The 12,708-nt window shown below is 27.6% G+C and overlaps 1 protein-coding gene across 2 annotated transcripts in view; it reads left to right on the plus strand.

The window, feature by feature from the left end:
• The first annotated feature begins 1,047 nt into the window (after nucleotides 1-1,047).
• Nucleotides 1,048-12,708, plus strand: part of LOC142645906 (Krueppel-like factor 7) — a 29,728-nt gene continuing 18,067 nt past the window's right edge. Inside the window, exons 1-2 of one of the 2 annotated variants that reach the window (XM_075823430.1) lie at nucleotides 1,048-2,604; nucleotides 7,315-7,795. In XM_075823430.1, coding sequence (XP_075679545.1) covers nucleotides 7,694-7,795 — 102 coding nt within the window. In that variant the 5' untranslated portion in view covers nucleotides 1,048-2,604; nucleotides 7,315-7,693. Of the gene's footprint in view, nucleotides 2,605-7,041; nucleotides 7,173-7,314; nucleotides 7,796-12,708 lie in introns of those variants that run through there. The other variant, XM_075823429.1, reaches the window with a different exon arrangement.

A 12,708-nucleotide genomic window follows, 5' to 3' on the forward strand; every position in this document is an offset into this window, starting at 1 on the left:
TGGGGATTATCATATAACCAGGAAGGAAACGATATTTTTTTTCGTTTGATGCTATTCGATGATGATGATGATAACGAAATGAAATGAAATAAAAAAACACATTGATTATGTTATTATTATGATTATGATAAACATTTTCGATATAATTGGAATAAAAATTCCATTCGGAAATGATTCCCGGGTAAAAAATGATCTGCTGCTGATGTTGTTGTTGTTTATGTTTCGGAGAATGATCAAGGAAAAGTGGGAAATGAATATTGAATTTGTTTTCATTAAATGGACACGTTCTTCTTGGCTAAACAACATAAACAAAACAAAAATAAAAAATAGAAAATAAAATACCAGAAACCAGAAATACCTTATGAAAATAGTATAGTGACTCCAGGAAAATATAGGAAAATAAAAAACATCATGATCATCACAATTACAATATGATGCCGAAATGAAAAAGAAAGATTTGATTTTTTTTCTTTTTTATGTTCAATCCAAAATTCCAAGATAGCTAATAATAATGATAATCTTATGGTATTATCAGTATCATTTTTTTGTTTTTGCTTTTAAAATTTGGAATTTTTTCATATGTACGATTCAACCAACGATAAAGAAACCGAACAAACAGTTGATCGGATAGGAATGTTTTTTCCCATTGTTTTTTCCATTAGTTTAGTTTATTCTGATCGATTTTGGACCGGGACTGGGAATTTGGATGTGGAAAAACCCGTATTCTATGACTAATAATAATAATCACAATTGTTGAAATTCATTTTTGTTTGTATTATTTTATAAAACGCGCGCATATGATAACATTAATTTTGTTTGTAATTTTGTAGTGGTCCCAATGGTTCGAGATACTTTTTGATGGGAAAAAATTGTTCAAATCTTGTATATTTTCTTCAATTGAGACTATACCATACGAAATATGAAGGATTCACACACATGTAATTATTGAATGAACCACTACGTTATTGAATGAATGTAGTATCCGTAGACCTCTCTCTCTCTCTCTGCATCTTTCTCTTTCTTTTTTTTTGTTGATTCCATGATACATTCAATTCGAATCAGTCATCAAATGGTATCACACAGTGAGATTCGTTGCCATTTGATTGTCAGTATTTCGTTTTCTGCCAATGGTTACACAATTGATGACAATCTATAGACAACCAACCAACAGCCAGAAAAAATATAGCCATACTCTGCACTGTATTTATTATGAGAAAAGATTCGCTTTTTTCTGGTCTCATGTCTCACACTATCTTATTTTTTTTTCTGGTTGTCGGTTGTGATTTGAATGTTATGCAGCACATGTATTATTGAAAAACGTTTTGAATTGAAAATTGCGTCGGCGCTTTGGTTTGCTCCTATTTCTTTCCTAATCTATGGCGGCAAGTATTTGAATTGTGCATTCGATATTTTTTTTTGAATGTTTTTCATACTGTTCTGTTTTCGTTCATTGGACCGTTGTTTTATTCCCATCGTTGTGTGTGTGTGTTTGTGTTTGTATTTGTGGACCCAACTTATTGTTGGGCCATAGATTCATTCATTTTTGTTTTGGACTGTTCCAATAAAGTAAAATATTTCATTTGGTCACCAATATAGACCATTTGCCCTTTAGACTTTTTTTCTGTTCTGTGACCAGCAGCAACCTTGTGTGTTTGTGTTATCGTCATCATTATCATCATCATTGTAAACTTCAAGGTCCTAGCTGATCTTGATTTGATTTTTGGTAGTTCAGTGAAAGACAGTTTTAAAAAAACCATATGTGTCTTAATGTAAATATTACTGCCAATTTCTTCTAACTTGTTTTCTTGTTTGGGGTCCATAATTTATAATATTACTTTCATTGTATAAAAACTACATCAACAAAAAATAAACTTAAGATTTTCTTGTGGTACGCTATAACGGATCATCTGGAACCAATTCATTCATATAAACGCGCGCCAAAAATAACAACAACAACAACAATTGTCTCACTCTTCTTTAGCATCAATTTTCAAGAAAAAATTTTCAACTAATTTTTTGAAAAAAAATCAAACATCAGCATATTATTTTTGTTGTTGTTATTATTAAATCAAAATGAACGTTTTTTGACATTTGAAGCACACATTTTTCCCTCGAAAAAAAGCGATCATTGTCATTGTTGAATTTTTATTTTTTAAAAAAATTTTGTTTATCAACTGATTGGTTGTCGATCATTGATCATTTTAATGAATCGTTTCTCCTAAACAATCCAACAACAAAAAAAAGAGAAAAAAACAAACCATCAATATCAACAACGGCAACATTGACATTATCATATTTGGTATCGAAATACTTATTTTGCTATCATCAATTGTGTTGTTTTTCTCATTTGTTTGTTTGCATGGCCAAAAATTTTCTGATCGAAATAATCAATAAGATTTTCTTTTCTTGTTTAAATTGGAATCAAATCGTCAAGTTTTTTTCCTTTGAAATGACAATCATTGAATTAAATTGATTGAATGATTCATCATTTTCCCTACTGCCAATTCATCAAAAATCAACTCAGCTCAGGTATATCTTCCACTTGGAAAAAAATTTGCCTTTTTTGCATCAAATAATTAGAAGAAAAAAAATCATTGAAAAAAGGTAAGTGTATTGTCATCACATACACCAGTTCTTGTTCAGAGAAATTCCAAAAATTTCATTGATTATTAGCATCATCATCATCATGTTTCTATGACAACAAATCCGAAAGTTTAAATTCTATTTTTTTCAATAAACAAAAAGAAAAAAACCATAATGATCAATGTCTAATGGTAAATGTAGAAAAACAAAATTATAACCCGAAAAAAGAGAGGAAAAAAAACATATGGCATGTTTATATATAGAAAATGACAACAAATTTCACATTTGTTTTTCATTTCAATTCTTCCTAAGGCTTCATTTCAAAACAAAAATAATAATAATAATAATATTGATGTGAAAAACAAAAAATAAACCGAACAAAAATGTACATGGTATTTTTGTTTCACTTTGACATATACAAAGAAAAACAACCAAAATCTAGCATATTTCCAAATGAAATATGATAAATTTTTTCTTCTTTTTTAGTTTCACAATTCTTTGATTACAAATATATTTTGTTGTTGAATAAAAATAGTTTGAATTTATTAGTTGAATTATGGTTTTCAAATCATAATCTGGTATATCATTATATCCTGTTGTTGTTATTTTTCGATTTGTTTTAAAAAAAATGTTTGACATTCATTTTTCCATTGAATTTCAAAGAAAAAAACAATGACATTTTTTTTTCTTCTTCCAATGAGAATAACATCCTTGATAAAGTTCAATGTTTATTAATTTCATCATTTGATTTGTTTTTTTGTTTGATGACCAAATGCAGAAAAAAAGTGTTGCAATCACTTTTTATATCGATCAAATAGATTTTTTGTTGAAATTTCCTTTTTTCATTTCTTAATGATGATCGATCGATTAAATCATTATCATTGGAAAATTTGCGTTTTCCTTTGTGATTTTTTTTGTTTGAAAACCAGAAATCAACCTGATGAATTACCTAGTTATTTTGTTAAACTAAACTAATAAACAAAACAAAAACAAAAACAGATCCATGACATTCATTCACAATGACAGTGTATATTATCATCCACATTATACGTTGATGATGATGATTGTGTAATTATTTTCTGTCCAGGTTTACAGTCTATCCGGATGAAGACAGTGTGATTGTCATTATTTTTTTATTTGTTTTTGTCTATTTTGGTCAACAAAATACACAAATTTATAAATGATTTTTTTCTGGTGTAATTAGTGAATTTACTTGGAATCAACTGAATGAATTATAATGGTAAATATAATTTACCTTAATATACTACTACTAGTCTTCTTTCCTATTCTAATTTCAAGCCTATTCCCAAAAAATTTCATGCTGAATTTTTTCCATTAGTTTTATCTGATCATTAATTCTTCTCTTCATGATGATTATTGCTGTGATAGTAGTTGGTTGTGGTAATTAATTAATCCATAGATAATCTATTGTTTTTCAGCATTGAATTTAGAATTATTATTTTTTTTGTTTCATTTACGATTTTCGTCATGTTGGAAACACTGTGTTTATCATAAGTTTGTCAAACAAAATATTTAAAATTCAAAATCTTTATTTTAGTTTTTTTTCTGGTTTCGATTAATGCATTTCTGTTATCAAACATTATGTATGAAATTTCATTTCGAAAAAAAATCCGGTCAAAAGGCTTATATTTCATATATGTGTGTGTATGATGATTATGGTAGAGGATATCTCATATCTGAAATGACAGACATTGAGAGAAAGTCTCATATTTTCATATATTTTTTATTTTGTTTAGTTTTTTTTTGCCATACAAATCACCAAGACAGATGTATCAGTTCCGTTCGGAACTGATACATCATCATCAAGGATACAACAACAACGACAATATGAAAGTGAAATTAACGACGACAACAACGATGATGATGACAACAACATTCCAAACAAACTGAATTAAAATACATATACTTTGTTCATGTTGTTGTTGATGATGATGATGATAATGATTGTTTGTTTGTATTTTGAATAGATGGATGACATTTTCTCTTTTAATGGCCAACGTGTATTATCATTAAAAGTATTAAAAAAAAATATTTACATTTTGTCATTATCGTGTGTCAACCCTCTTACCATAACATCGATAAAAATGAACCAGATAGAAACGAAAATTTCGAAATCATTCCGTTTTAGCAAACATTTTCAATACATCAATCAATTATCATAATAATTTTCAGCTTTTTTTTGGTTTGTCTTGTATGTTTGAATCCATAAAACCTATTTAATTAAAGATTGTTGATGATCATTTCACTTAATTTCTACAGGTAGATTAGTGATTATTGATTTCGGATCATTACTTTATTTTTTTTTATCGATATCATCACCACTATCATTCATTTAAACAGTTTTGTTGATGAGTCAGATTAAATTGGAATAAATGTTATGCCTTTTTTTCTCTCTTTGGTTAACAAATAACTTTTTTACGCAAAAAAAATAAAAGATTTCCACATAAAGATGTAACCATCAATCTCGATCGTGTAGATGTTTTTTCATAAGCTATACACCGTTAATGGAATTAATTAGATTCATCATCATCATCGATAATGTTTGTTTTGTTTGAATGAATAATTATCGTTATCAAGAATCAAGACCGGAATTTTATTTTCAATGTTAGAAAGTTAAAAAATAAAAAACATTTTTTTTTCTCCCAACATCTTATTCTTCCGGCCATTAATGAATAATTTTGTTTTTGATGGGTTTTTTCATTAAATTATTATCTTCCTATAAATGGCCATGGTATCTGCACGTTTTTGTTGTTGAAAAAATTCAGCATCTAAACATCTTGATCATCATCGCCAACATTCATTTGATTTATAATCACTTTATTCATTTAGATAGCCTTAGGTGTTAAGTGTTTTGAGAGAATTGAACAAAAAACAAAACAATGAAAGTGTTTGTTTGATGATTTGAAAGATGATTTTTTTTACTGATTCTTTTCCTATTTTATTCATTTGATTCAAGTACAATGAAAGTAAATGATTTATAATCATTTTTTATTTTTATTGGCGGAAACATCATCCCATTTATATTAATTATTAATCAGATTTTCGAAAATTTATTCTTCGTTTGTTTTTTCTTTTTCTTCGATATGTTATTTGTAAAAATTTTATTGATTGCTACCTTCTTTTAAATGATTGTCAATTGTTGCCATGAAATTTATCGTTATTTTTTAAATTGTTTTGTATGAAACTAAAAAAAAATGATAATATCAATCAAGAAATGATTGAAATGACAATAACATCATCATCATCATTATTTTGTTGAAAAAAATAACATCCAACAACTACTTGTTGGATGTTTGTAAATATTTGGATGCGGCTCATCGATCAGGCACACTTACTCACTCATTCTTACACACCATTTGAATGAATCATCATCATCATCATTATCAAAATCGACATTGAAAGTGTCCATTAAGCACGTTCAGCAACTTTGTTGTTTTCTGAATGAATGAAATAAAAACACCGCAGTCTTTGTTGTTTTTTTTCCTGAAATTATTATTGCGATTTTTTTTCATTCGTTTGTTTCACATCCATGATGGATAATCACAAATGATTTAATCGATTTCTGTCTGTTTTTTTCCAATGATGAACAAAAAAAACAACAACAGCATTGATTAAAACATTACTTCTATACAGTTTTTTTTGATTAAATGAAATGATCATTCCAGAAAAAAGTCGGCATATAAGTGTTTTTTGATGTTCGGATATCTATCACTCTATGGGTTTGTCGTTGATTTATTCATACTTAACATTATTATTACTTGAATATCAAATTGTGCTATTTTGTAAATCTCGATTACCTCATTTTTGAATTTTTTACTTTAACTTATTTTATTTTATGTTTCCTTTGGTAAGTTTCATTCATAACCAAAACATTTATTACTCGTAATGATTGACAATTTATACTGATCAGAATCAACTAAGTTTAATGACAAATAATATGAATAATAATTTAAAAATATCAATATCTTTTTTTTTGGAATGATTTTAATACCACTATTATTATCATCATCAAATAGACAAACATGCATACATGCATACACATAAGCGAGATTAGTGATAAAATTTTTTTTCGGAAACTATACTTAATCATTCAGGATGTTTTTAGTATATATGTCTATATCTTTATGTTGTTTCTTTCTTTTTTCCGATGAAATTATATTTCTCTCTCTCTGTGTGTTTCATTTGTTTTGTTACATACTCAACGATCTATACCAAATACCAATGTGATATATCATTTAAATGGTAACCGAGAAAGAAAAAAATTATCGTAATCGGTATCGCATATCAAATATATCCCAAAGACAAGAAACCCAATAGAAACAACAACAACAACAACCAAAATATCAAAAAAAAATCACAAACCACAAATGTATGTAGCTATTAAATGAAATAGTTTAGATTTGTATAGATAAACACAGTGTAAGAGAAACATTGAATTGCATTTGTCGTTGTTGTTCTGGTTGTAGTGTTAGATTGACGATGATGATGATGATGATGGTGAAGAAAAAAATTGAAACAAGACAAAGACATAGTAAATAGAAACAACAAAATAAAGTCACACTCTTACGGTATTAGATCTTGCAATTATTTGTTTTGGGAAAAAGGGGAAGAGAAAATTTATTTTCAATTTTTTCAAAAATAAAATAAAAATCCAATTTTGATCTTGAAAAATTTTAAACAAAAAATTCTTTTTTCTTTTATTCTTTACAGGATTAACATCGACGCTTGTGTGTTTATCTTCGATTTTTTTTCTTCACATCCAGTGTTTTTGTGCATTTATTTTATTTTTTTTTAAGTGAAAAAAAATTCTTCAAATGTTTTCTCGAGGCCTGTTATAAAATTTTTCATGCTTTTTATCATCTTATTCTGTTTTTTGTTTTTGGCATCAAAATTTTAAAATTCATCAGTTATTATTATTATTATTATTGATCAACAATGAACTTTTGCAAAATTTTTCAAGATAAAAATATTTTATTATGATCATTTATACATAGCTCATCACTATCATCAAAATCATCATCATTATCATTATCATCATCATCATCATCAACATCATCAATCCGAAACTAAAATATCGCATACAAACAAAATGGATATATTACCAAGTGGTCATTTCTTTAAAGAATTACAAGCCATACATGATACTGGCTATCTACCGGCACATTTATCATTGGAAGATAAATGGGAACAGGTTAGTTTTTGGTTGATGCAATGTTTATTATTTGTTGTTATCAACTTACAATAATCTTACATTTAAGAAAAATAAAAATGAAATTTTCTTAAAAAAAACATTGAAAAATTAATTTTTGATTGAATCTTGTCTGATTTGCTTTGCTTTGCCTTGCTTCGCTTTTCCTGTCTTTGTAATTCATGATTGATTGATTGATTTTGGTCACTATAGTGTTATACATGAAGAAAGTTAAAAATTATTCACTTTTCATTATTCTGGCTAATTTTTTTTCTATCAACATTCATCATCAAAAACACTCGTCTGATTCCTAATCCTTTACTTTGATTGATTGATTGATCGTTTCAATCGAAATAATCCTCTTGATCATTCTATTTTTTTTTCTTTGAGTTCCATTATCATTTATTGAGAGAATGTTATCGCCCTCTCTCTCTAGGATTTGTTGATTGTTTGTTTGTTTGTTGTTGTTGTTTAAACAAATGATATCACATCACATAATTCACCAAAAAAAAATAAAAACAGCATTTGTTGATCAAGTTCCAAAATAAAACGAAATGTCAAGTGATATGATATAAATACTTGACATTATGCAGAGCCAACAGCAAAAAAAAATTGCCTTTTGGAAATTCTCCTTTTTATCAGGCAATTTCCGATCCTGTCTTGGCTTTGAATAAAACAAATCATCTGATTTCGAACATCAATAGGACCTAATTAACTGAAAACAACAACAAAATTCAGTTTAGTTTATTGATTGATGTAATGATGCTAATGATTCATCATCATCATCATCCATATGTATGTTATGTTGGATATATGTGTGTATTTGGGGACTATATTTTTTGTTGTTGTCATTGTCAATATCTTATTTTATTAAGAAAAAAAAATATAATACTTAATGTTGTCAAGATATTTCTCTCTTCTTTTTTTGGTTGATTTGATATCGAATAATATGCTTTATTGCAATTGAATAATAAGATTATTTTGGGCCATATATTATCGTATTATATTAATTTGTGATATGGTTGATGCAGTTGTTTGGAATGATTTCTCTATTTTTATTTGTCTTACTTATATGTTGATCATTATCAAATGAATGTAAACGTATTTTTTTTTCTTTTGACTTGAAAAGAAGAAAATTTTCTGTAAATCTATTAGTCAATATATTATGAGACAAATTTAAATCAAACAAATATTTCATTTTTTTTATATTGATAAATCCTTGATATAAAAATGGATCATAAATTTTTTTTTGTTTTGTTTTGTTTTTTTCTATTGTAAATTATTATGTTGTTTGTCCATGTCACCCAAACATATGAAAAGCAATGGAAAAGTTGTTGATGATAAAATATATTAAGATAATTTCTCACTTTTTCTCAGCTTTTGTAATTTGTCGTTTTTTTTCTAATCCTGTTCGTGTTTGGATATTATGATGATGGCATGGAAAATACACAGAAAATTTTCAATATTTTTTTCAACATTCTTTGTTGATCAAAATTCAGAATTCATTTTTCAAAATTGCAAAGTTCTTCAAAAAAAGAACTGTGCCTAAAGGCAGCACATTGTTTATACGTTTGAGTTTCGTTTTTGTCGTATTTTTGTCGTCGTCATCATCGTTGTTATTGTAAAAAAATTGGTTGTTCAATGCAATTTCTTGAAATGTATTTTTCTGCTTTGTTTTGTTTGTTGACATTATTATTATTATTATTTAGGATCTCTGATAAAAATAGTGATGATGATATTGACATTTTAGTTTTTTTTTCTTCCATATAAGTAAATAGTTATTTGACATCCACTCCATAGTGAATGTATGTTGCACGCGGCATTTTTTTCATTATTAAGATCTGATCCGATTTTATGTTCCTGGTAAATATTCGAACAGTTTTGCTCTTCTTTTCTCCGATCAATTGCTTATAAATTGAGAGTTAAAAAATTGGGAATTGGATTGGTCTAAACGAAAAAAATGATTGATCCAATTCATCCCTTTCTAATAATCATTTTCACTGAATCGAAAATATCGAGAATCCAAAATTTATCTGCAGGCTTTTTCTTTGGAAAATTTATTCAATTTCAATTTTCATAAACGAAAAGAAAAAAATTTGATTAAACTTGAATTCAATTGAATTTCCGACATGAAATTAATAATTTTTTTTTGTTGTGTTAATGTGTGTGTGTGAGTGCATCGTGTGCATGTGACACGTGTTTTGAGTGAAGAGAACATGTAAAAAAACCCGGGTAATAAGTTAGCCATCAAATCCATATGGTTCATATGGTTTTCTCCTTTCTTTTGATCGCCAATGTTTCGGTCATCATCATTATAACATTGTTTGTTACAAATTTTTCCAGAATAAAAACGACAGTGTCAGCACAGATGTTGTTGTTTTTTAGGGGAGTGAAAAAATTTCCATTTCCAAACAATAAGAAAAAAAAAGAAATATTTGATTGCAACATGTTTGCTAAATATGTAAAATTATTATTATTATTATTATTCAAGTTGGCAAAAAAAAATTACGATTCATAGAAATCAATGATTCATTTTTGGATTTCATTAATTCTTTGTTACTGCTTATTATAAACATCATTATAATGATGTGTGATGACCATCAAAACCACCAATACTACCATCATCATCATCATTATCATCATCATGACTACCACCTACAACCCTTGTTTCACGAACCTCTTATTATCATCATTATTAATAATGATGATGATGACAATAAGGGCATATAATTAGCTTTTTAATGTTTGTTGTTGTTGTTTTTTTTCAGATATTTTATTTTCTTTCTCTCTGTATGTTTATCAGTAAAAACATATCATGTTTTTTTTTCTCTCGCATCGAAAGAATTTAATTTGTTATTTCGTTTTCGTTGTTTTTTTTTCTTTCATTTCTAATTTCGACAAACCATTCCGAATATAATAGTTACTGTCATCATCAATGAATTGACCGAAAAGATATTCATGTTTCTTTTTCTCTTTTTTCTTTCTTTTGCTATGGAAGAACTAAAAGAACTAATGTCTATTGTTTGATTCATTTATATATGCGCCTAATGTACATATATATCCATGAATGGCCATGATGATGATGATGATGAATTCATGCACATCGTGAATCATTATTGTTTTGATAGAATTTTTTTTTTTGTTATAATGGATGCTTCATGATGATGTGGATGATGGAACCATACTAAACAAAAAAAAAAAACACTGGTTGATTTGGTTTGTTTTGTTTTGTTGTTGTTGTTGGCACCATTCACGTAATCATCATCATGCAATGAATCCTGAATGAAAAACTTTTCACGACGATGATGATGACGATAATGATGATGATGATGTCGATGGTGAAGGATGCGGTCGGTTGCCCTTCAAAATGAAAGTAGTTTCTTCATTTTTTTCTCTTCATTTTCATTTCTTATTACAATTTGATTTCATGCTTCATTCACACACACACAGAAAATATTCTTTCATTTCTGGTTTCTCTTTTTTTTGCGTTGTCCTTTTATGACTATTGTTATGCAAATAATGAAACAAACGAAAAACCAGAAATGAAAATTTTTTTGCTTTCAATTAATCGCTCTATTGACGATTTTTGTTTCGTTTTCATCCAATATTTAGGAACTTTTAAAAGTGTAAAAACACAACAGAAACAAGATTGATTTTAGAATTATTTAGGCAACCATCATTTTGTTGATAATCTATTTCTATTGTCCAATTGATTTCACTTTTTTTTTCTCTTTATGAAAAAAAACAAAAGGGGAGAATCGATTATGTTTGTTTGGAAAGAGGTAGTAATCATGATGATGGTGTGTCAGGCAACAGTGTCTACAAAGTCATTCCATTAAATCATGGCTATCTTTTTTTCACTAATATGAAAGGTATTTTCAAAAAACTTGGCGCCTGAAGGCGTCATTCTTTGAAATTATTTCATTGTATGTGAATTTTGATACACACAAACCAAACTTTAATATAAATCAGTAGGTAGTGTATCATCATCATCATCATTTGCTTACAATTTTGATTCTCATTCTTTACCCTGATGCTTTTGTTGTTGTTAATGTCGTCATCATCATCATCGTTGTTTTTGTTTTTGCTTTGCGATTGTTTCAAACAATCAATCTGGCTGACTAACTACCTGATGCTTTGTTCAGAATAAAATTTCTATTTTCACAATTTTTTTTTCTTTATACTTTCATTAGTTTGATATATAATTATAATTTACTCAACATTATTTTATCCGTAGACATTTGAAATGTTTGGCGGCTGGTTTGGTCGATCGATTGGTTGGTTGGTTGATGTTTTTTTTTGCTGTTGTTGTTGGTATAATATTGGCCGCCAAATTGACTTACTGACTTAGAATAGTGATGATATTCTAATATATTATATACTTGATTCATTTCATTTTGTCTTTTTTTTTCTTAATATTTAATCATCGCATTCAATGATGTCTGACGGACACACACACACATTTTACATTCATTCATCATGGTCGTCGTCGTCGTCGTTTTTTAATAATGAATATATACTACTCAATGATTCTATCACAACCATGATGTTTTTTTCTTCTTCTTTAGATTGTTTGACTAATCATCATACAAATTAATTTTATGTTTCTCTTTGAAAAAAATTTAAAAGAAAAAATTTCAAACAAACAAAAAACCAAGCCTAAGAATGAAGGAATTTTTTTCCGGACAAAAATCTTCATCAAAATGATGTTTGTCGTGTGTCATGTGTGTGTGCGCGAATGCTAAGCTGATAGAATGAAAAATTAGATGAAAATTTTTGTTTTCTGATTCAAACATCAAATGATGGACAAATTGATGATGATGATAATGATAATAATGATCTCATTATTGTTAAAATAGATATTTTCCAAAAAAAAAGAAGAAGATTCTAGTCGTCTGATATTTGTCATTCAAAAT

The sequence above is a fragment of the Dermatophagoides pteronyssinus genome, unplaced genomic scaffold (assembly GCF_027571235.1).
Source record: "Dermatophagoides pteronyssinus isolate colony J.1.1.1.1 unplaced genomic scaffold, Derpt_VIB-CSIC_2022.12 sq0028, whole genome shotgun sequence".
Taxonomy (NCBI): Eukaryota; Metazoa; Arthropoda; class Arachnida; order Sarcoptiformes; family Pyroglyphidae; genus Dermatophagoides; species Dermatophagoides pteronyssinus.